At 37.3% G+C, this 25,608-nt stretch overlaps 1 protein-coding gene and 1 long non-coding RNA gene across 25 annotated transcripts in view; both read right to left on the reverse strand.

Annotated features, from left to right (window-relative positions):
- Positions 1 to 2,223: 2,223 nt before the first annotated feature.
- LOC130915008 (uncharacterized) lies at positions 2,224 to 2,693 on the reverse strand. The gene is made up of 3 exons (XR_009063040.1): positions 2,680 to 2,693; positions 2,406 to 2,522; positions 2,224 to 2,251 (listed from the first exon to the last, which is right to left on the reverse strand). It is a non-coding gene; the product is annotated as an uncharacterized LOC130915008 (long non-coding RNA).
- Positions 2,694 to 2,757: 64 nt separating this feature from the next.
- The window catches only part of plecb (plectin b), a 172,609-nt gene continuing 149,758 nt past the window's right edge, over positions 2,758 to 25,608 (reverse strand). For 9 of the 24 annotated variants that reach the window (XM_057834646.1, XM_057834651.1, XM_057834650.1 and 6 more), the window contains 12 exons: positions 24,698 to 24,852; positions 24,399 to 24,525; positions 23,909 to 24,092; positions 22,526 to 22,683; positions 19,127 to 19,305; positions 18,887 to 19,025; positions 18,329 to 18,685; positions 18,150 to 18,233; positions 16,063 to 16,170; positions 15,876 to 15,974; positions 10,953 to 14,306; positions 2,769 to 9,737 (listed from right to left, as the gene is read on the reverse strand). In XM_057834646.1, coding sequence (XP_057690629.1) covers positions 3,594 to 9,737; positions 10,953 to 14,306; positions 15,876 to 15,974; positions 16,063 to 16,170; positions 18,150 to 18,233; positions 18,329 to 18,685; positions 18,887 to 19,025; positions 19,127 to 19,305; positions 22,526 to 22,683; positions 23,909 to 24,092; positions 24,399 to 24,525; positions 24,698 to 24,852 — 11,088 coding nt within the window. In that variant the 3' untranslated portion in view covers positions 2,769 to 3,593. Of the gene's footprint in view, positions 9,738 to 10,952; positions 14,307 to 15,875; positions 15,975 to 16,062; positions 16,171 to 18,149; positions 18,234 to 18,328; positions 18,686 to 18,886; positions 19,026 to 19,126; positions 19,306 to 22,525; positions 22,684 to 23,908; positions 24,093 to 24,398; positions 24,526 to 24,697; positions 24,853 to 25,608 lie in introns of all 24 variants that reach the window. The other 15 variants (XM_057834634.1, XM_057834642.1, XM_057834641.1 and 12 more) reach the window with 5 other exon arrangements.

Below are 25,608 nucleotides of genomic sequence, written 5' to 3' on the forward strand. Positions count from 1 at the left end.
AACAGCACGCTTCATTTGTTCCGTTTACTGTTTCAGGTGCAGGTATGTTGCAACAGAGGTGAGCTTGCCCCAAGGATACCCTGATGTTGGCTTGTATGTAATTATCCGCATTGACGGTTACAAATTAATTAAAAAAAAAGTAAAAGAGGATCAAGATTATACGCAGTAAATGGACTATAAAGTAACATTCGGTCATGTCAACACATATTTTATACCCAATTGTCCTTGCTGCTCATCGGTGATAATTGTATTGTTACATACACTATACTCAAAAAAGTATATTCATCATTTGGCAGAAATTTTAGTGTTAAACTAAAATATACTAAAAGTATCATCATTACAGTTTAATTTAATCTTAATTCCTTTGAATGTGCATGTACAATAGTTCAATACTGTAATAACAGTTCAACTAGCAGCTCATAACTACTAAGGTCATAACAGTCAAATGTCGTCATGTAGTTGACTTGAGCTATAATGTTTTGAGCTGTGCTATGATTCATGCCACTTCAATTAACTAGGACTTAATATTTAATAGCTATTTTGTGTTGTACTCAAAACATTTAAGACATTCAGTACGTTCCTAAAATATTGTGTAATCAATTTTATATAATTCTAAATAATTATTTGGGTTTTCACTGAGTTTTTCAGCACTTTCTGTGTTTCCATCATCAACATTTTTAAGTAGATCAATTTTTATGCCCCAATATGTTAAATACGAGCAATGTATAGATAATTGTTTAAGTACAAATTCTAATGAGTTAACCTGGAAATGCACTGGTCCAATACTGAATCAAACAATTGTTCAGAATTTTGAAATTCATCCCCAAGTTGGAACACAGCAAACTATGCAAATAGTAATGGAAGATCAGCTGTGGACAAGTTCAGAGAAGGAACTACACTAAGGTAATCAGTGAAGGCTATACTGTAATGCGTTATAGGTTTTCAAATTTCAAACAAAATTCAATAAGTATCCCTAAACTAATCTTTTTTTTTTGTTTTTGTTTGTTTTTAATATTACTAGAAACTATTGTTACCAGTTTTGTTCGTAAGCATACCAGGATTGCGGATCTTGTGATGTAGGTGTTGTTGATTCAGACAAATCGCCTCCTACATCCTGCAAAAAAACATTAACCCTTTCTGTGTAGCGCAATTCAACACACAGTGTATGAAGAGTTAGTGACAATACTATTCCTTTTTTTACATTCTTACCTCACTGCTTACAGAAAGTTCGGAGGCAGACTGATTCATACTTGAGCAGTAAAGACAGTCGTGTGAACAACTAATTGAGATAAATTCCTCACTGTCCTTGCTTGAAGTCTTCTTGACTGGTGTCAGTCGCTGATGTTGGCACAGAGCAAAATATTCACAATTTCAAATTTATAATACCAATAGTAATGTTTAAATAGTATTTCAAATGTTTAATAAGAAAAGAATACAGCATGAAAACAATATTTATCAAATAAAATTCTAAGTCACTCTAGCCCATCCCCACCCCCTCCCAAAAAATCAAACCCACAATATTTTTGAAAATTATAATAGTAGGCAGGCAGTTTGACAGGATATTTATATAAAGATTACTTACAAAAAAGATACCGTCACTGTGACACAGGTTAATCTACTTGAGCAAGTCAGCTGGCCTATGCTTCATTGCTTACATTATCCATTATGGTCATGTGTCTCGTTCTCTTCAATTTATTTATTTATTTATTTTTTGGGGGCTTCCCCACTTGAAACTCTCAATTGACCACAGTATGTGACTAAACTAAATGAAATAACACTAAACACAATATTATACAAAAAAAAATAAAAAATCATTTAGATTAATTGCTTATTGAAATAGCAAAAGAAGATCTCAAAACATTTGCAAAATTTTGTGTCAAGAGTGAACAAAAAACATGATTCTGTACAGAGTAAACCTTTCCTAGATGCAAACTTTTTAGTTAAATTATACATCCATGTAACCCTAGTATTACCGTAGCAAATTTAAAAAATTAAAAAACTGAACATTGTTGCCAAAACAAAATGAAATACAAAATGAAAGAAGAGGTCAACAATTTCCACCTTAGACTTATTTTTAAAACGTGTTAACAGAAAATGTTTAACTGATGTGGAGCAAAATACGTGTCGATGCTGTTCCCTTTTAAGGTGAAATTGTTGGGTTTAAGGGTGCTGGGTATTGTGGCAAAAATAAAAATCCTTGATGATGAAGAAGATTCCAGTAAAGGCAACTCAAGATGGTCTCAGCGCTCTTCTAATGTGAGAACAAAATAAATATGATGATAAAAGCAATAACAAAAAAAAAAAAAAAAAAAAACTTAAGCTAAACTCATAATGAAGTTATGGTCAAGATTGAAATTAAATGCTTTGTAGGAACCTTGAAGAAACAAAAATGACATTTACTGTACCTGTTCTTCAATGTGATTACTACATGGATTGAAATATCCATCCAGTTTGTCGGGGTCATAAAACGGGACCATCTGGAAATCTGTGCTCAAAGGAGGAGTTCGAAGAGACTGAGGGAGCTGTTAAAAAGAAGAAAATCTATTGTAGTTTAACAGTAATAGACTGTAAAAAATAAAAAAAATGTTCAATGATATTCAGTGAGTAATTGGGGCTGCGACAAATTACAAGAACATGAATATAATACAAAAAACAACATGGAAAAGCAGAACAACTTACAACAAAATTAACAGAAGGCAGGGCTGCGTCAGAAGCGGAATGGAGTCTGACATCATCTTAGGGTGTGGCAGGAACTTAAGAAAATTATGAGGAATGCAAAATGTGCAACATGTATGTATAGTGAACAAAGAGCATGCAAGCAAGTCAGTTTTACATAAAGTACAAAGCATCACAAAGACTCATATGAAAGTATTTTTGTTTGCATAACTTTAATTCTGACATTTTGTGCCAGTGTTGGATTTCGGTGTTGTCTCATTTTAGTATATTCATTACTGCAATTACACATTCAATTATAGAATTGATGAAACAAAATCTGTTTATACTCTATACAAACATTAGAACCTCTGTATGCATTAGATTCATATCTATATTTGTCAAAATAACTCAACTATGCATCTCATTTAGTAGTGTCAAAAAAGATACAAAATAAACACTTTGTGATGAATTCAAAAATAAACAAGGAATACTGGAAACATATTTAGTTCGACAAACAAACAAACAGCATACAGTACATTAGTTCAGAAAAGACAACAATACATTTCAACTTTTTAGCCATTAAAAAAATCTGAAGCCACTTGGTAAAGGAAAAAATGTCATGCTAAATATTGTCTATGTTAAGTTGTTAATTCATACTATTAAAAACAAAAGCATGTTTTATTATTTTCTTTCTGTTTGTCCTAATGCTTTGTTTTCCCAACAGGAACACCCTATTGATAGATGGTTGTCAAGTAAGAAAATAAAAAAAAGTCAAGGTAAGGCTTGATTTGACCACTTATCAGAAAAAATAAATAAGAATTTCTGTTACTAAAAATTTTACTTTTGTTTGAAATAAATGAATGGATCATATATTGTTTCTGATGGATTTTATGTTGAATATGTCAAAGAGAAGAGCTGTTAGATACAGGTATGGCCAATTAAAATTTACGGCTATAGCCAGTGGAGGAAGATGTGAAGGATGAGTAGGTGACATTAAACCCTGCATCAATACTGCCTCTCCTGGATCCTGATCGGGAACCAGTCCTTGAACTTGATCGTGAACCATAAGCAGAACCAGAGCCACTGACATTGTAGGGACTATAAAGACCTTTGCTGGATTGTGATGAGGCCTCAAGAAGCCTAAGACTAGATCCTTCCTCTACCATACTTCTGTCCATAGCATCTCTGAAAGAGATTTTCAGTTTTGTTTTCGGACATGTTAGGTATCTCGAGTAAGAACTGACATCTCTTAGTTTCTGGGCAGTGCGGGCATCGATTGTACCCTTCTTGATTGATTCATCCAGTGATACTCTGCCCTCGACATCAGGTTCAACAAGTCCGCCTGTCAGATATTGTACCTCTAGGAATCGCTGCCCAGCTTCATAATACAACCAGCCCTTTTTCAGAGCTTGAGAGGCAGACATTCTTTCTTTAGTTCTGGGATCTTCAAACCCATTGAAAGCTTTTTGAGCCAGATTAAGACGATCAACCATAATTTTGTCGACAAGACCTTTTTCTGCAGCAGCAGCAACTGAAAATCTCTCCCCACTTGAAGGGTCAATTATTCCTCCAGTACAGGCTTGGGCCTCTAACAATCTTTGGCCAGTAATATTGTCTACCAAGTTTCGGCGAATTGCCTCAGTGATTGACACCTTCTCCAATGTGTCTATGTCCAGAATTCCGGCTATGGGGCCAGTTACCTCTGATGGATCATTCCATATGACTGCAGGTGGTTTTATGGATGGTATTGGGCTCATAGGAGAGGAGAAATCAGAAGCAGTGGTGGATCCAAATGAAGAAGAGCGAGACCGGAAGCCTCCCATGTTTCCAGAAAGCATGTCAGCAAACTCTGTGATGGACAAGTTTCCAGCTCGATATGTCTCAAGGGCATTTTGGTCAATAAGGCCACGTGCAAGGGCATCATCAACATCGTACTGTCTCCCTGACTTCCTATCAATAATAATGGATTTGACTGTACCATCGGAGGAAGTCATTGTAATTTCTTCCCATTCACACTCTTGTTGAGCAAGCTCTAAGTAGGTCTGATGGTCAATGAGTCCCTTCCTGTATGCCTCATATACTGTCATTTCTTTGCCTGTCTCTGGGTCAACGATAACAACTCGTCGTTTGCGAACTGAGGATTTAGATGAGGTCTTTCGCTCCCGTTTCTTTTCTTTGAGCAGAAGGAGAACCAGGCCAGTGTCTGGATCAGTAATGCACCTCTCCATGAGTTGCAGGTAGGTTAGGTTCTCTTCAGTGTTGGGATCAAAGAAGCCTTTGGTGTCATCAGATGGGTCTGTCAGAATTTCGTTCATTTCCTCATCAAAGAAGCCACGTTCGTAGGCCATCTCAACTGGCAAACGATGACTTTCCTCTGGGTCAATTATTCCACCTGTGGCTATCTGAGCCTCCAACAGACGGATACCATGATCTTTCAGGATAAGTCCTTTTTTCATGGCCTGGAAGAGTGATATTGTCTTGCCTGAATATGGATCTCTATATCCTGTCACTGCACGCTCAGCAGAGAGAAGCTTGTCTTTGAACTCAGGTCCAACAATTCCCATTTTCACGGCTTCATTGACAGTCAGCTTAAGGTTTTTAATTGGGTCAATAACATATCCTGTGGCTGCTTGGGCCTCAAGAAGTTCGAAGGCTGTGCCAGGCCTGATCATGTTCTTTTTCATGGCTTGGTAAATTGATAGACGTTCCTTTGTATTCTCAATAAATACACCTGCAATGCAGCTTGTGCCCTCAAGGTACTTTGATAACCTACTACTGACCTCCTCCACTGAAATAAGACCTTCATTCAATTCAGTCACAGTTTGCTGGTCAATAATTTGTGAAAGGAGAAGTTCTTCCATTGTGATTTGTTTTCTAAGACCCTTGAACATCAGCCTCTTGTCTCCCAGAGATAGAAGTCTCAATCCACCTTCGAGCTTGCATCTCTTAAGAAGCTGTGCATATGACAGTTTTTCGTCAGTAACGGGATCTATGAATCCTTTCACGCCATCTGCTAGTTTCTCATTGGTATCCTTGTTGATATAACCTCTTTGCATTGCAATATCTGCAGGCAGGTGGAACTGGAATTCAGGATCAATGATTCCTCCAGTGGCAGATTGTGCCTCTAACATTTTCAAAGCATAATCCTCCTTAACAAGATCTTTTTTCATGGCCTGGAAAAGAGATATGACCTTTCCGCTGTATGGGTCTTTGTATCCTGTAACTGCCCTCTCAGCAGAAAGTAGTTTATCATGGATCTCAGGACCAACAACACCCTTACGAACAGCTTCATCAACAGTGAGTGTTTCATTTTTTACAGGATCAATAATGTATCCTGTTGCTGCTTGTGCTTCTAAGAGGCTAAGAGCAATTTCAGGTTTAAGAAATCCCCTGTTCATTGCTTGATAAATACTGATCTTTGCGCTTGAGTCAGTCTGGACCCCAGCAACACAGCCAGTGCCATATAAATACTGTTTCACACTACTCATCTCCATTATGTCACGGATTTCTCTTTTCCCCTGTTTAAGAAGGTTGTAGGTCTCCAAATCAATGATATGGGCATTGTATAATTCCTCAATTGTAACCTGCCTCCTCATTGTCTTACATGCAAGAGGATTTGCATTTCGAATGATCTCTCTTTGCTCCATGATTTCTATAATAATTATGATCATTCGTTCTTTAGTCATGTTTCCAGAACGATATTCATCCATCAGCTTCTGCCTCTGCTGTTCTGGAATCAAATTTGAGTTCACAATATCCCAGAGATTTGTGGGTTTTTCTGTAAGACCCTCGATTGGAATGTCAATTTGGGTATTGCTAAGATCACTTTGTGTTTGCTCCTCTGTGAAGAGGTATGTCTTTTCCACAACTGTAGGGGACTGAGGCTTAGAGAGTGGGAGGATGCACATGCCTGTATCTGGATCTCTTCTGCACTTTTCTTTAAGCTGACTATAAGTTACATTTTCATCGGTTTCTGGGTCTGTGAAAACCTTATTATCATCAGATGGCTGAGAGAGAGTGTTTGCCATTTCCTGACTGAAAATGTTCTTTTCAAATGCAACATCCATTGGGACACGAAGACTAGTTACAGGATCGATTATTCCTCCAGTGACCATCTGTGCCTCTAGGAATGGCATAGCTTGATCTTTCAAAATTAGATCTTTTTGCATCGCTTCAAATAGGCCGATTTTCTTTCCTGTGAATGGATCTTTGTAACCTGTGACAGCTTTTTCTGCAGAGAGCAGTTTTTCATGTAGCTCTGGGCCAACAAGGCCTGATTTTACAGCTTCATCTACTGACAAAAACTGTTTTTTCACAGGATCGACAATGAACCCAGTGGCAGCCTGAGCCTCTAAAAGAGAAAGACCCGTGTCCTGTCTGATGAGGTTTTTCTTCATAGCCTGATAAATGCTTAATTTTTCTTTATTCGGCTCTAAAAAGATGCCTGAAACACTGTCTGAGCCGTGGAGGTATTTCTTCACATTGGGATTCTCACTGACCTTTTTAGGTGTAGTTTTGCCTTGTTGTAGGAGATCAAATGTATGTTTGTTAATTATTTTGGACTCATAAAGACATCCTGCTGGAACAGGTGCTCTGAGTCCATTAAAATTTAACTGCTCCTGCTTCTTTGCGTCCTCTTCCTCTACAAACGTGATTATAATTTTAAGAAGTTTTTCAATTGATATCTTTCCAGATCTAAATTGTCTGAGCAAATCAAGTCTTTGTGCCTCAGTTATATAGTCAGAGTTGATCATTTCCCAAATTGTCATTTTCCTGCCCTTGAATGGTCCAGAGTCAACTTCGACAGTTGCCTGAGTCATAGCTTCTTCTGTCTGGGCTTCAGTAAGTGTTGGCTCTTCCTTTGCATTGATAGCTTCATCTGTAAGAAACAAAAGCTGAAGACCTGTTTTCTCGTCAGTTAAACATCTCTGGAAAAGCTGTGCGTATGTAGCCTTTTCTTTTGTGTTGGGGTCATAGAAACATCTCATTTCATCAGCTGCTCGGCTTAACATCTGCTTCATTTCATCATCAAAGTAATTTCGTTTGCAGGCAACATCATGGGGAACACGGTGGCTCTTGACTGGATCAATGATGCCACCAGTGGTCATTTGTGCATCCAGCAGTCTGATCCCTTGCTCTTTAGGAATAAGATCTTTTTTCATTGCTTGGAACAGAGATACTGTCTTTCCGGTATATGGGTCTTTGTAACCCGTAACTGCTCTCTCTGCACTTAGGAGCTTTTCATGCAGTTCAGGACCAACAACACCTGCTTTTACAGCTTCATCAACAGTATACTTCTGATTTTCAAGCGGGTCAACCACGTAGCCTGTTCCTGCTTGTGCTTCAAGCATATTTAAGGCAAGTCCAGCACTTAATATGTCCTTCTTCATTGCCTTATAGAAGGACATTTTCTCCTTTGATGACTCAGTAACTATACCTGCTATGCAATTTGTGCCCTTAAGAGCTTTGTGGACAGTGTCAATTTCAGATACCTCTTTGACAGTTGTATTACCCTTTTGTAATTTGTTGTACAGATCTTTATCAATAATCTTTGATTCAAGGAGCTCAGAGGCAGGAACCGGTGCTCTAAGACCACTGAAGTTAATTTCACTCTTCTTTTCCTTCTCTTCTGCCACAGTGATCACAATTCTAATGATTTTTTCTATTGTGATCTTGCCTGTCTTATACTGACGGAGAAGGTCTTTCTTTTGGTCTTCAGTGAAGTACTCAGAATTTATTATTTCCCATATGGTGACAGGCTTTCCCTTGAATCTTCCAAATGGAACGGACACAGTTGTTTTGCTGAACACATCCTTGGTTTCTTCCTCTGTGTATATACTTGAGCATTGTGCAGCTTTTTCTGAGATTGGCAGAAGAAGCAAGCCAGTTTCAGGGTCTGTAGAACATCTCAACATTAATTCAGAGTATGTCAATGGTTCTTGGGTGCTAGGATCAAAGTAACCCTTTGTATCATCTGAGGGGCTTTCCATAGTCTTGTTCATTTCTTTATCATATAGTCCCTGTTTATATGCCACTTCATTGGGTACACGATGACTATTGAGAGGGTCAATAATGCCCCCTGTTGCAATTTGAGCTTCAATGATTCTAATGGCATGATCATGCTCTATTAAACCCTTCTTCATAGATTCAAAGACGGATATTTTGTCACCTGTATATGGATCTTTGTAACCAATAACAGCCCTCTCAGCTAAAAGCATTTTATTATGTAGCTCTGGGCCAATCAAGCCTTCCTTAACAGCCTCATTAACAGACAGCTTTTTATTTTTAATGGGATCTAACATATAACCAGTTGCTGCCTGGGCTTCAAGAAGTATCATGGCTGTGCCTGGAGTAATCTTCTTCTCTTGAGATGCTTGGTAGATTGTTGCCCTTTTATTTAATGGTGTCAAAATCCCAGCAATGCTGTTCTTTCCTTTGAGAATGGTTTTGAGATTTTCAGTCTCACCGAGCTCTTGAACTGTGATTTTACCATTTTTAAGCTTATCAAAATCTTTCTTTGGTAAAAGACCTAACTCATGAAGTCGGCTCGCAGGGACTTTTTCACGAATACCATCAAAAGCTAGGGGATCTACTTTCTTCCCCAAACTGTCTACTGTGTCATTGGCATTTTGTCCATTAAGTACATTGTCAACCATAGTGCCTAGAACTTTAACAGGCTGAACTGTGTCTTTGTTTGCCGTTTCCATCTGTTGCAGTTTCTCCCGCAGTTTCTGGTTCTCTTCTTCCAGAATTCTTTCCTGCTCTAGTCTCTTCTTTTCCAGTTCCTGCATTTCTTTTTGCCTGTTTAACATCTCCTTTTCTGCCTCTTTCTGTTTATTGAGAGCTGCATCCATGGTAGCCTGCAACTTTTTCTTTTCTTCCTCCATCTGTTGTCTTTGGCGTTCTTGTTCATCTTTCAGAGCTTGTGCCTTTTTGACTTCCTCTTCAAATTGGTTCTCCAGTCTCTTTTTCTCATCTTCGATGAGCTTCTCTTTCTTCAACAGCATTTCTTTTTCAGTAAGAAATGTTTGCTGAAGCATTGTCTTCTCATGCTCAATTTGTTTCTGTTGTGCATCAGCCATCTGGCAGAGAAAAAAAACAAAAATAAAATAAGTACAAGTCTGTGCTGGAAATGCATTCCTCACACCATTCTTTGCATCACAATACCCCACACCAAACAGTGCAATTTGCTTATGCATAACATTTCATTCCGTGTGAAGTTATGTGGAGTGATATCTGCCTGTTTTTAATTTTTCTATTTGTTTTTTTTTTACAAGTAATAAAAAATACAAATACTACAAGTCTATATATACAGTATATGAATATGCCATTTAGTCTGCAATGAATTGTGCTATGATGTTTTTTTATTTGGCCAAAATAAATAACTTTTAAAAAACTAAAAAAATATATATATATATATACATGTTTTAAAACAAAACAAAACATTACAGTTGTGAAGATGCATAAATTTACTTGTTTTACATATTTTTGAGAATGTGTTTCTTTTATTAAAATATTGCAATAGCTCTCTCAGCTGTACCAACATGGAGCTCATAAAAATAGGTCTATTAGTTTTAGTAACGTGTTAAATCTGGACATTCTGGTCTTCTGTAAAAAAAAGAAAATCTAAAATGCAGTGTTACATAGTTATCTGATTTCTTCTTTGTTATATTGTTTTTTTATATTTATTGTGGAACGTCATCAACATGATTAGTTTTCCCATAGATTAATATGACAAGTTAAAAAATTAAAATAAATAAAAGTAATTTAAGTTGCTTTTGAGTTTCACATGTGTGTATTAAAAACTGATAGCTCTTTTCATTAATAAGTACCCAAAAAAACAGCTATCAGTTTCAGAATGGTTGGTGACCCCTGATTCATATTATTGCTGACCTTAACTAACAAATATATAATAAATAAATGTATATATATATATATATATATATCACAATCTAAGTCTGTTATCCTAAAAGCGCCTGGAGGAATGCCCTCATTAAATTTACTGCTGTTCTTTTTTAAAATTAATTACTTAATTTATTTATTTTTTAGTAAATAAACAAAACGTAATTCCATAGAGGCATTCCATGGCATGAAGCGTTCAGGGTGGGATGTGCATGAGCACAGTGCACTGCAAAAAAAAAAAAAATAGAATGTGGAACTAAAAATCAAAGATAAATGGTTAGTACAATCAAATAAAAGGGATAGAAGAAACTTGTAAAAAGAATTGGGTTAGTTTTCAGATAAGGGTTAACAATGGCATAAACTGCTTTGTTATGCCATTTTTTTTTACACAATACCTCTTTGGACATATTTTGAAGTTCTTCCGCCTCTTTTTTCAGTCTAGCCCTCTCGTTCTCGAGCTCTGCAATAGCTTTGCGCAAATCACCGGTTTCTTTGCTGGTATTTAGTTTCTCAACTTCCAATTTTTCAACAACAGTCATTTTCTCTTTGGTGGCAATTTCAGTTTGATGAAGACGGGACGCAATTGTATCTGCCTGTATCTTAAATTTCTTTGCCTCTTCTTCTGCTTTAGCCTGGGCTTCACTGAGCTGAGAAACTTGGAGTTTAAGTCTTTCTGCCTCTGCTATGATTTCCAATTGCCTTTTTCTTTCCGCTTCAAGTGACTTCTGGTATTCTTCAGTTTCTTCTTCTAGACGCTGTTGCATGAGTTGATTGTCCTGAAGCAGCTTTTGTGCTTGCTCTTGGGCTAAGTCTTTCTGCCTCTGGAGCATCTCTGCCTCAGCTCTGAATTTCGATGCTTCCTGAATGGCCTGCATCTTCTCCTTGAGCATTTTGTCTGCAAGAGCTCGTTGCTGATTGAGGTCTTCTTCAGCAATCTGTCTCAAGCGAGCGGCCTCTTGAGCTTCTACACTGAGTCTTGCAGCATCCTCAGCAAGCTTTTTCATGTTTTCAGCTTCATCTGCAAGGAATTTTTGAGTGTTATCTTTGTCTTTCTTGATAAGGCGCTGATTCTCCGCCTCAATTTTCATTTTAAGCTTGAGTAGCTCTTCCATCTGAACTTTTACTTTTAAAAGTTCATCTTCAACCTGGGCCCTTTGTCTAACAGCATCGTCAACCTCATCTTTTAATCTCTGCAGCTCTGTATCAAGGACAGACTTTTGATTATCAGTCTCATTAAGTTGAAGTTTAACCTTTGTGAGCTCTTGTTCTACTAGGAACTTCTGCTTCAGTGTTTGCTCTGCCAGTTTTTTGTGCTTTGCCATTTCAGCATCCGCTTGTTGCTTCTGCTTCAAGGCTGCAGCTTCAGCTTGGGCAAGTTTAGCAGCCTCAAATTCAGCTTCCTTTCTAAGCCTCTCAGCATCCTCCTGGGCTTTGGCTTGATTTGCGGCTTCTAGTTCAGCAGCCAATTTCTGTCGTTCTGCTTCCTCAGCTTGCTGACGAAGAAGCACTGCTTCCCTTTCGGCGTTCTCCTTTGCAGCTTCAGCTTGTTTGGCAAGTATTTTGGCTTTCTCATATTCTTCCTTGAGCTTTTTCTGCATGATGCTATCTTCCTTCTGTTGAGCAAGTACACTTTGTGCTTGCTGTTCAGCTGCACTGCATTTCAGGGCTGCTTGTTGAGCTGCAACGACCTGTTTTTCTGCTTTTTCATCAGCCTCTTCCTTCTGCTTCCTGGCTTCTTCTGCCTTTTTTTTCAGTCGCTCAAGTTCTTCCTGGGCTGCTTTGCGTTGTCTAGCTGCCTCTTCCTCCGCAGCAGTGATCTTCTTAACTTTATCTTCCGCTTCTCTCCTCTTTCTCTCCTCCTCTAGGGCCAGCTTTCTTAATTTTTCGGCTTCCTCCTCTGCTTCCAGCCTGCTTTGTAGAGTTTCTTCAGCAATATTTTTCAACTTGTTAAGCTCAAGTTCCAGATCTAGTTTACCAGATGACGCTTTCTCAAAGTTCAGCTTGAGGATTCTGATCTCTTCTTCGACAGCTCGCCTTTGTTTGAGTGTGTCATCCACAATAGCCTTTTGCCTATCCATTTCAGCTTCAGATGATTTTTTCAGTTGGATGATTTTTTCCTCAATTGCTTGTTTGTGTTGATTGGCTTGGTCTTCAAGTGCTTTCCTCTGGTAAGCCTCATCTTCAGCTTGTCTACGTAGTTTCTCATTTTCTGCTTCTTTTTCTTTCAGAGCAATTTCAGCCTCCGTTTTTAAACGGGTTGCATCACTGATAGCGGCCAGCTTCTCTTTAAGAATCCTCTCAGCCTCAGCTCTCTGACGAGCTGCCTCTTCTTCAGCAACTTGCCTTTGGTGCTTGGCCTCTTCCGCAATGGCTCTTAGCTTACCTGCCTCTTCAGCCAGGTCCTTCATTTTGGCGGCTTCTACTTCAAGAAGCTGTTTGCTCTTCTCTGTGTTTGACATTGTCTCCTTTTCTGCCTTGGACTTTAGCTGGATAAGTACATCCATTTCACTCCTCACTTTGGCTAGTTCATCTTCGAGTTGTTTCCTTTGTTGCTGAGCTGCAACAACCTCATTCTTCAGACGATAAAGCTCATCTTCTAGCAGAGATCGTTGTTGTTCTGCATTGTCAAAGTCTGCTCTGAGACGAATCAGCTCCTGTTCTGCAGTGAGCTTCTGCTGTGCAGTTGTCTCAGCCATCTTCCTCTGCCTTTCAAGCTCTTTCTCAGCCATATCTCTCTGCTTAAGCGCTGATTCTTCAGCTTTGGCTCTTTTCTTAGCCTCACGCTCTGCTTCATCCTTTTGCTTCTCTGCCTCTTCCTGTGCAAGATTCTTTTTGTGAGCTTCTTCCTCAGCCTGGAGCCTGAGACGGAGGGCCTCGTTGGCTTTTTGCCTCCATTTCTCAAGTTCTTTTTCAGCCTCTTCTCTAGCCAATTCTGCATCTGTGTGCTGTTTCTTGAGCCGTGAGGCTTCTTGTTGCAGTTGAAGGACAGTACCATGTTCTTGTTTGAGAGATTCTTCCAGTTTTGAGGTTTTTTCTACAAAAGACAAGTGTTTGCTCTGGAGCTCAATGGCAGCACTCTTTTGTGCTGCCTCATGAGCCACCTTGATTTGTTTTTCCTTTTCGATTTCTGCTTGCTTTACTTGCCTTTCTGCTTCCTCTGCCTGCCTTTTTAGCATTTCAAGGTCATCCAGTGCTCTTTGCTTTTGCCTGGCTGCTTCCTTTTCTGCCTCAAATTTAAATTTGAGTTCCTCCTCTGCAATAAGTTTTTTCTGAGTCTCTTCATGGACTTGTTTGCGGAGCTTTTCTGCTTCTTCTTGGGCAGCCTTCCTAAGTTTCTCAGCTTCAGTTGCTCTTTCACGAAGTTGCTTTAGCTCAGACTCAGCTGTAGTTTTTTGCTTTACTGTTGTCTCAAGTTGGATTCTTATTAGGCGTATTTCCTCTTCAATCTTTGTTCTGCTTTGTAGAGCATCATCCACTTGTTGGGCTTTGTCTTTGATCTGCTGTTCTGAAAGGTTTTTTAGCTCATGGAGCTCCAGCTGGACATTATGCTTTTGCTTTTCTGCATCTACAGCAGCAATTTCTCTCCTGCTAACTTCTTCCTGCATTTTGAGTTTCAATTCTTGTGCCTCTTTTTCTGCCTTGGCAATGGCCTTTTCATGCGCTTCTGCTAACTGCTTCTGTTTGTCTAATTCAGCCTGCATCTCTGCCATTTTTTTCTGTTCTTCTGCTTTGAGTTTCTTTGCAGCTTTCTGCATTAGTGGAAGCAAATGGCAAAGAAGAGATTATAATTAAGCATGGCATGTTAAAGGTAAAACTTTACATTCACCAGCTCTAAACAGTGTGGGTTTAAAATTGTAATTACTTTGGTAATCACAACAAAATCACACTGCAGAGAGAGCAAGCAATGTACTGTATTACCAATGCAATGTTAATGTTAAATGTTAGCACACAGAACAAGTCAAAGGTCATTGTCTGATGCAAAATAGATTTACAGTTAAGTGATGTTAAATTCACAATGCAATGACATTAATTCATGACAAGGCAAATCAGTAAAAATAGATGATGGTATTGGTTAATGGATGGAATGGACAAATTAAAAAGTAAGAAAATCAAATTGCATGCAAATACAACTGGACTTACAAATAGTAAAATTGTTTACATTTTCTTTTTGTATTAAACTAAATTCACAATTCTATAACTAGAGATGTCATTCAATAAATAGGTTGTACACGCTTATTTCAATACATTATAGTTTAAAGGAAGTATCTGCTGCTCAAAATCATACTATACATAGCTTGTTTTTAATTTGTATCTGTTTGTTGGTGCACCTACTGAATTTATTAGGGTTCTTTAAGTCACTGTAAAGTACACCATACAATGAAGTGAAATAAAAGAAAGGCAAAGAGAAAACATCCAGAAAATTGCACCGTTAATGAAGACACCAAGCATAACGTCCCCTTTACTTTTCATAAAATAAACAAGTTTCACTGTTAGGGTTTTACAACATTTACAGAATATACTGAAAGGCCTACTTAATACTGAGTTAAGGTACTTGCTGCAAGTGACAGCACACCCGCGGTAAAAGGTTTTGAGACACATGCTCATCCTACTGAATGGTGACGTGTCTCAAAACTTTCCACTGCAGTTGTAGTACTATAGCTACTATAAAAGAAATTGCTATATTAAAACACTGTAAAGCATTTTCGTCACCAAGGATGTAGAAATTGTGTAGTGCACCGTGTCAAATGTAAGACAATCATTAAGAAAACATGTGAAACAACCTTCACCACTAAAGATTTACCTTTTTAATGCTCACACAAGTTCAAGCATTCATCAGGGCAAACCACTGGCAAGCAGTTAAGAGAAGCAAACAAACACACCGTTAGGGTAAGAAAAGGATGTGGATTTGAAAAAGAAACCCAACATATGAGGAAATAAATTTTACCTGAACACAAAATTATGTGGTGAAATAAGGAACCTCTAACCAACATTATGTGACAGGAAAGTTTTGAAAATATGATATAAATTTAAATAACAATACTATACCTTTACCTTTATATTTTAAGAACCTCATATTGTTTTTGACTTCGTCCTAAACAAGAACATAAGTAGTCTTCTTTCTATCAAATACTGTTTATCCATAGAAAGTGTGTGCTTGTACGTGTTTTCAGCATCAGCATGAACTTGAAACAGTCATAAATCATATTGCTTTGTTGTGTTGGGAGTATAAACAAATTGTTGATTTTTTGGATTAGTTTGTTGGTTAAGATCTTGTTAGACTTTAGTTTGTTAGGGATTCCCAGCAAAGGGGCACGCACCTCCTCGTTCTCCAGGCGTTGTTGCGCATCAGTAATGAACTTGATGTACTGACTGGTCAGAGTCATTAGTTCACTGTATCGGGTTCTCAGTGTTACATACTATAATGGAAGAAGAGTCGTATTAGTAAATAATTGTCGCTTGTCAAAGTCTGTCACTAATGAATATACCCTGCAACAAATAACACACCTCCTGAATAATGTTATCAGATGCAGAATCCAGTTTGGTTTTCTTTAAAGGAGAAGAAGCAAGAGGCTCCACTTGAGCTTTATAGGCAATCAACTGGAGTTCATAGTCCTTTTGGGAAAAAAACCAAAATGTATTTAGTGAGATGAACAGGCATTTGTACTGTATATATATAATTTCCACCTATTTCCAAATATTTCAATCAATCCTAATCAGTTATCTTATTTTCTCAGTCCCAACATCAAGTCATCCACTTTCAATACCACTTAGCATTTATTTGGTATTGGGATGAGCCAAGTTTTCAAACACAAAACTATGACTTGTGAAGCAGACATGCAAGCTTGCTGCCTCAGTCCAAAGATTCAATACAAAAATATACCGTACTTGACAACAAAACGTACCGTATTTTTGGGACTATACTACTAGAAATCCTGAATTTTCCCCCCAAACTGACAGTGCACTTTATAATCCAGTACACTTTATGTATTAATTAGTGCAGTCAAATTTATTGCGTTAACGGGCGGTAATTAATTTTTAAAAATTAATCACATTAAAATATTTGACGCATTTAACTCAGGCGCGGAATGACCCGTTGCCTCAAACAGATTACAATGACGCCGGTTTTTGCACATTGAGAGCTAAGAGGCAGAGAAAGGCAAGTGGACACAGGCGTTCATTGGACCGCGTTGTTTATAGGCATATGCTTCAGCAACTCCTTCACAACAAACATAAGTATAATTTAGTGAAGGCACAACAAAAATAATATTCATATCTCTAAAAAAAAAAATAATAATGTTCACAAAGAGAAAAGTGCTTCAATCTGTATTAATGAGGCCCTATTCTCACACAGTTAAACAAAAATTTAAAGAGAATTGGCATTCCCAATCAAAACAGCTATGCAAAATACACATAAAACTAACTAAGACTTTGGTCAAACTCTAATCAAACATTTCGTTTAGCTCTCGTTTAGCTCAACAAATACACTGGATGGCAATATTTAGGTACAATATACAAACTATCACAGGTCTCATACGTTGTGAAGCCAGCACTCAAATGACCGTGAAGTGCAATAGATGGACCAGTAAACGAGGAACTATTGCATCAGTCGAGGGACAAAACACACTCATTGGCTTGATTTCTAAGTAACTTAAAACTCTCCATTGATACCCTATGGGGTATTTCAATCACTACCTTACTTAGTTAAAGACACTGTGGAAGAATGGCAGGGAGCCCATGTGACGTCACCGTTTGGCGACGTCAACAATGGCGAGCTACTTGTTTATTTTTTGATTGAAAATTTTACAAATTTTATTAAAACGAAAACATTAAGAGGGGTTTCAATATAAAATTTCTATAACTTGTACTAACATTCATCTTTTAAGAACTACTAGTCTTTCTATCCGTGGATCCCTTTAACAGAAAGAATGTTAACCATGTTAATGCCATCTTGTGGATTTATTGTTATAATAAACAAATACAGTAGAGTGTACAGTGTGTGGAATGTATATATCCATCGTGTGCCTTATCTTTCATTCCAATAATATTTTACAGAAAAATATGGCATATTTTAGAGATAGTTTGAATTTAAATTAATTAGGATTAATTAATTTTTAAGCTGTGATTATCTCGATTAAAAATGTTAATCGTTTGACAGCACTAGTATTAATTCTGGTTGTGCTAAATGACCTCTAATCTATTTTGTTGGAGCATAACTTTATTTCACTGCTCCAGTGAAGTGCTCAAGACACATTCATCACTCAACAAACATACATTAATAATAGATACAATAAAAATACATTAATAAATAAAACAATATATGATCTTTAAAGATAAATAACAAATGACAAAGTTTCAACCAAATGTATGAAAATAAACCTAATAATTGGTGGTGCATTTTATAATCTGGTGCATTTTATCTTTTAAAAAAATGGTACTATATGCAGATCCCTGCAAGAAAGTACAAAGTAAAATGCCAAAAATTGCATTTTGACAATTCAATTCTCAATTTTCCCCGATCATTTCAGCTTGGCATCACCAGCTCAAAGTAAGGAAACTGAAATTATAATTCAATTGTAGTGTGTAATACTCACCTTAATTGTGTCAATGTATGCTTTAGCATATTTCTGACATTCATCGACTTTTCCTTTGTTCTTCTCAATTTCCTCCAGTAATTTCTGTTTTATAAAACAAGATACAAATGAGGTTGAACTCCTGTTTTATATTAAGACAATGCATTTGGCTCCTTATTAAATCAGAAAACATTACTGACCTTTTCCAATGCCAGTTGCTCTTTCAGAGTTTTACTGTCTGTGACAGGTACGGTCTGGATCCTTTCTTGCCTTTGCTTTGCCTCTGCTATCCAAGTGATCAGCCAATCATAACTGTCCCGGTAGTAACCCAACTGCCGGCCTAGCTGCTCCAGCTCTCTCTGGCGAAGGTCAATCTGAGTGAACACAGCCTTCCACCGGTCTTGAATGCTAGACTGGAGCTGACGGTAGTGGTCCAGCTCAGCATCGCGCTCACTGTGCACGCGACTCATCCTGTCACTCACAACGGAGGCTTTTTTCAGTTCTTCTTCGAGGGAATCAAACACTGGCTGTTCAGCCTCAGCCTCAGCTCGCATTTTCTGCCCATTTGAAACAAACAAAAAAAGTAACAGTTATGAGTAGTGACCACAATAAGACAACAAGAGATGAGGCTAAACTACTGAGGTGCACAGTATCAAAAAAGCTGGGTCAAGAGATGTAGCGTTTGTCATATTTTTTTAATACTGTCCTTGTGATTCATATGCAATCTTGAAGGAGGCATTCATTCACATTCCAATTACCTTAAGCTTTGTACGGTATGTCTCAACAGCCTGGACGTCACTAGGCACAGTGTGGACTTCACGAAGATAGTCCTCATACTGCTTGAGTACACCCTCGGCACCCTGACTGTTACGAATGACCATTTCCACATTCTTGAGCCTGTTGCGGAGAAAATTAGTTGAAGGCATATCACAGTGGAAGTGAAATATTGTTGAGCTTTTTTCTTTATTATATAATTTAGAATCTTTTGAGGTTCTCACTTCTCAATATAAATAGAGGAGAGCATGTGGGCGTGGTCCATCTTCTGCACGGTGAGGTCTAGCTCAGAACGCAGCACAGGGGTCGAAGTAGACTCCTGTGGGGACTTCAAGATTTCTTGTGCCCTCACAGACACCTTATCGAGGTCCCTCTTGAGGCCCTCAAGCTCTGTCTGCACTTTCTGTAAAACAAACAGTCAAACTTATTGGTTAGGGAAAAAAACCAAAACAAAATAATAAACAACAAAGGAAATGAAAAAAACCCCTGTGAGTTAGTAGCCTGCTACGCCTCCACTATTCATTTTGTGTCATGGTAAGCTGTTGTGATGGCATTCTTTGGTGGAGAATAGTCAACCATATTTTGTTTATGATGCTACAACTATTGAGGCACTATAACCACAAGAAGCTTTGCACATCCAACGTTGAGCTGAATACATTCCGTGGAGACCATGTATATATGGCGGCAAACACAGACAAGGCTGAAAAAGCAGTTTCTGCTCTTGCACCCCTCTTTAAAATAAACCTCTGTATTTTAAGACAAAAGAACGGTTGTGTTTGATAGAAAAATACTGGTATGTCCATATACTGCCATAGCAGATTCATGGCGCATTAAGTCCCCGAACTATTTCTGATTTGTCCGTTTCAACCTGGAAACCCCAGTTTACAGACGTCGCACAACCGCTAATGTTTCAACCTAGCCATAAAAAGAAGGTAAGTAATCGTATTTATTATTTGAAATGTCTGTCATTTTTAGCTTAGAATCATTAATTGAGGTCTAATGTTTAGTTAAAAAAAAAAAAAAAAAAAAAAAAAAACGACTTTAAAAAAACTATTCACTGGCATATTTTAAACTTTTAAACAAATTACGTCACAATGAAAAAATTAGCGTCTGTAAATAAGTCATGTATATCTACCTCATAGCTATAGCTTAATTGTTTTTCGCTACTGTCGCACTTTCCCCAATATTTTAGATCCAATCGATCCAAACAAAGAAAAATTGAAAAGAAAAAACGTTTAAAAGGGTAAATATATAAAAATGAAAATCTCGATCACTCCTTGATGTCTGCGATTTCTGCATCACGACCCTTGTTATATAACCATGTTTCACCCATAAAATCCCCCAAAAATCCAGCTGTGGCCATTCACAGCTGTGTCTTGACACTTGGTGATACATGCTACATGAAGTTCTTGGATCGAAAAGAGGTAAGGACGTGATAATATCACGTTAAAATCATTGCGTCTTTAATTATGCTCTCGCGTACGCTCACCTCCAGTCAGGGTTTTACTGTTTCAATTTTTTCTGTTCAAAATTTTTCTTCCCCTAGAAAATTGAGAGTTTAAGCTTTCCAATGATGTATCACACATGCATATAGGACAATTTTGAAAATTGGCCAAATTGGGGTGTAGAGCGGAACTTCAAGTCACCTGAGTGTTTTCCGCCATATACCAGCATAAATATATATAGTTTTTTCTTTTTTAAGCTGAAAATATTATGTTACTTCATGTCAAGAATTAATTTTGAAAGAGAGGTGTTGAGTGTGTGAGGGGTGTCTGTCAACAAATAGTAAGTAGACATTTGACAGTAGACAAAAACTTTTTTTTTTTACATATCAAACCAAACAAAACAACCAAACTGAGAAAAAGAAAACTAATTAACCCCCCAATACCAACTGCAAATATATTTTCAAAACAACATACTGTATTATTATTATTATTGTTCTTCTTTAAACGGAAACAGGGACCTGATCTTTCAATCTTTTTTAGAGAATCATGTCTCAGATAGCCCCCATGTCTACCATTTATTTAAGATTACATACAGCATTCATGCATTAATGTTTATAACATAAAATATTTAAGATATTTCTGTCACATTACTCAACACTTCTTTCTCACAAGTCATTCTTTTTATTTATTTATTTGTTTATTTATTTATATTGGAAAAAGCGGCATGGAAAATGAATGAATGAATGAATATTTTTTGTTTAAACCTGTTCTGTTCAGCTGTGTAACACAGAGAATGGAAGTCTTGAGTGTCCGGTTGGTCTGAACAGTTTTAATGTTTCACATTGGAGTATGACCTAATCCCATTGTTATCATTCAACATATCTCATTTATTAAGACAAATCAGCAAACGGGAAGGGGTTATGGGGGAACAGACGAAAAGAAGGAGAGAGAGAGACAGAAGAAACACAAAAATCAACAGGAAATACGTTGAACGCCTACACTAAGTATGAATATGTTGGGGCTATCATCAGCTAGATGTATTTCTGGTTGACACCATGTGGGGGGCCTGTTAACCAGGGAAAGGGGGGGGGGGGTTCTAGTCTATTTCTTATACTTGCCTATTTATATTACTGTAATATATCTTTCTAACAATTCAAAGTCAACTGATGTTTGTCTGTGAAGCCCTTTTAGGTGCATTAATAGCTTTTTATCATATACGTTTTATTTCTTATACTTACCTATTTACAGTATATTACTGTCTTTATCAATTTAATGTCAATTGTTGTTTGTCTGTGACCCCGTTTTAGGTTATTTTGATGCTTTATCGCTATAGAAATAAACAACTTCAATCTTGCTCATCTCGCTCATCTACTGACAGTGTCACGTGCAAAAATAGGTGAATAAAACCACCTCCTTCATGCTAAATTACAAGAGAGCTGTTGTACATTTTAATTGGAAACTAATATTTAATTAGTTATTCATGGTTTTATTTTTTTACCATTGTAATCACTGTCTTTTTCATCATGTACAGCACTTTGTTAAACCTGCTGTTATCATTAATGTGCTGTAGAAATAAAGTTGATTTGGGTTTAACAAAGCAAATACATATTTCAGGCTGAAGGCATGTCAAAGCGATACTCAAGTAGTACTAGTAGTTGTTGTTCTTATTGTTTTGGATATTAACTTTGAAGTACTGCGTATCCATCATTCGTGAACTGATCGTTTTGAAACTTGGTAGCCATAGCATGGGCCAGTAACTATCGATCCTCTGTTTTTTTTTGTCTGGGCTGATTGATAAATTGTTGACTTATTGGTACCAGTGTTGCCTGTAAGTTATGAGTTAGCCAGTAACGGGCATGCACGCACAGCCTTCAGTCTGTAGTGTGTTGTGGCATACTAGTGCTTTTTTTTTCTTTCTCAGAGCACAGGTATGGAATTTTCTGAGCCCTAACAGAGGTGGCTTAGTGTATCCCACAATGTTGGAATGTGACAAACCTCTCAACGCAAGTATTTTATACATCACAGCAAACTGTGAATATCTTATGACACTGTGAAAAGAGGTGCCAATATCCCGCTTTACTGGGTTGTATAAATGTAACAGGTGGCATCTATTTTTAGGCTATGGTGCACAAATACTGTGGGAACAATGTATGAAAGAGACAACAAAATGTTACATACTTGCTGGTTTACGGTCTTCTGAACACATTCTTTAAGAGGTTCCTTTTCCATTGGTTTGCGTATGCGAGCCACAGTCTGAGCCTCACAGTCCTCAATTCGCAGTCGCAGGTCCTTAAGATCTGCGATGTAGTTCTTACACAGAGATTCATTTTGTTGACCTATGGAGAAGAGTTAATATTAACTTAGGGGTATGAATTAAATACAAGATATTCAGCCAAAAAGCTGATTAACTCAAAATAAGATCACATGATTCAATTCATGTTAACAGTATGTACTGACCTGTTAATTAGGACTGATATTAACAGATAACAATAGAAAAACCTCAACCCACATGGGCTGTACTTTTTGCAGACTTCAGTCATAGACTTCATAATTATATTGATGGGTCACACCCTCAGCCACTGAGCCACGCCTTCAAGTAGGGGGCCTGAACACCCAGCATCAAGAGGAGTTATTCTCAAACACATGCATGCAGTGATCTAACGCCGGATTTAGGTTGAAAAAGTACGAAACCTGTACCGCATACAAACAAGAAGGATTGTCTCAGGAGTGATTTGTTTGAGGATTCAAGGTAATTTTTATATTTTAGGTACCATGCATGCATGCATTTTGAAACGTTGTGAAAAAAAATCAATGGGAGAAATTAGTCGCTACAGCATTGGCGTTATAATTTGCAATATTTACGTAAAATAAATGCTAACTGCCCTTTTTTTTTTTTTTTTTGCTTTTAACAAAGAATCGAGACTGTTTTACGTCCATATTTATAAAGAATTCAGAGATTTAAGCATCTATTCTCAAGAATTTTCAACGTAAAAAGCTCTTTGTGGTGACAGGGCGGCGGCACAGTGGCTTAATGACTAGCAGCACATTCGACATATTTACGTAAAATAAATGTTAACTGCCCGCTTTTTTGTTGTTGTTGTTGCTTTTAACCTAGAATCAAGACTGTTTTACGTACATATCTATAAAGAATAAAGTGATTTACGCATATATTCACAAGAGTTTTCAACATAAAAGCTCTTTGTCTGTGTTTCCACTCGGTCACCTTTGATGGAGATAGGCCCCATATGATTCGGACCGCGGCCCGTGTCCCGTCAATATATTATGAAGTATATGCTTCAGTGAAAACACCATGCAGTGATTCATCTAAATCTACTCTCACAAAAAACATTTCCATTTCTAGTCTAAAGCTTAAAAGCGTGTGCACATAGTAGCTGCCAATGTCCTTGACTATGTGTCACTTACCTTGTAGCCTAACAACCATTCGCCCTGGAATATGAATTATATATGAGAACATACCAGGTATGCTCGATATATTATAGTAGATATTATTCTTTTTGTTTTTTGTTTTTTGTAAGAGACAATTATATACAAAATTTTTACCTTTTTCCATAGCGCGAAGCAAGCTGTCAAAGTTCTGGGTGGATTTGTTATAGTCTCCCTCTATGCGTAGACGGTCATCAGGGCCAAACTGATTAGAGTCCTGGCTGTCGCGCATAAAGTCCTGGTAGTGGATCTCAAGATTCCTCATCACTTGTCTATATTCTTCTGGTTTCATTGACTTTAACTGGAAATGAGAGAGGAAAGAAAAGAACATTAAAAATATTGTTTCTTATACAAATTCACTATTTTACAATGACTTCATTTTTGCAGGATGAACAAGTATCCAAGATTTCCTCATCAAACGTACCAATAATGGTAGTGTATATAAGGAACAATTTTAACTATTTTTAACAAGTATATTTCATATGAATTTAGTGTTTTAAAAATAATGGTTGAACCTTCCTTATATTCAACATTTTATTTAAACGTAAACTTAAAGCAGTAAGGACCAAAGTTGTATTTATTCAATAAGAATTGTGTCAACACACACCGTGGCGATGTTCCAGGAACGTATTTGTGTAAAGTCCCTCATCAGGTACTGCCATGATAGAAGACTCTTCATGTTGATATACAACGTCTGCCACATGGAAACCATCTGCTGATGACCTGTATCCAGACTGGGAGTAGGCAACAGGGTACATATTTCATTAGTATTAATAGAAACAGTCTCTTACCATACTATTAGACACTATGCTAAAATGTACTATATTACACAGCTACACTGCTATGTTGTACTATACTACATGGAATGTGATTTTTGTTGTTGTTGTACTTTATTGTATTTCTTACCTGGACACACTGTCCATGGCATCCTTGTTAACTGGAGGAACCAGGAAGCACACCGAAGGCACACTTGCCTCATTTCCAGAGCGACTCAGGACCTTCCATTTGAAAGGCTGTGAGTTGTTGAGAAGTGCGCACTCTTCTCCTTTATGAACAGTAATCTGTGGGAAAAAAATACAGGCTTTCACCCTACAGTGGCTCTTGGTTGTTTCATGTAATCATTTTTTATTGAAAGCAATGAGATAGACGTAAAACAAAAAGTGTTGCGTTCCCTTCTTCATAAATAAAGTGTTGAGTAATAATTCTATGAATACATACATCTTATTGTTTCTAATAATTCATATTGATGAAGCCATAATGTTGAGTTCATTGTGTATCTATTGCCTGTTTGTATGTTGTTAATTTTATAGGGATAACCAGTAAATATATAATACTAGTATTTATGGAAAACTGAGCTCCTTTAAAATATTTAAATAGCTTCCTTAGGGTGACTATTTTCTCATCTGATAGTAAGTAAGGCTGGATTCACACCACAGGTCAATTCAGATTTTTTTGCCCTTATGTGATACATATCTGACATTTTCATGCAATATAAATAGTCCAATTCCGGTGTTTTTAAATCTGACCTGGGCCATTTTTATATGTGGATATACATAGGATACATATCCGGTGCCTCTGCCCGTTCATTTCTACACATGCGATCTATACGTCATCAACAAGTGAACTACGTCACCACTAGAGATGTCCCGATCCCGATCGATCGGGTCCGATCGCGTCTTTTTCAAAGTATCGGAATCGGCAAAAAAATATCGGACATGCCTTTTTTTAAATATATATATATATATTTTTTTTCTTAATTAAATCGTTTCCTAATTGTATTTAATGCTACAGACATAATGTGTTACACTTATCCAGAG

Source organism: Corythoichthys intestinalis, chromosome 4 (genome assembly GCF_030265065.1).
Source record: "Corythoichthys intestinalis isolate RoL2023-P3 chromosome 4, ASM3026506v1, whole genome shotgun sequence".
NCBI classification, from domain to species: Eukaryota; Metazoa; Chordata; class Actinopteri; order Syngnathiformes; family Syngnathidae; genus Corythoichthys; species Corythoichthys intestinalis.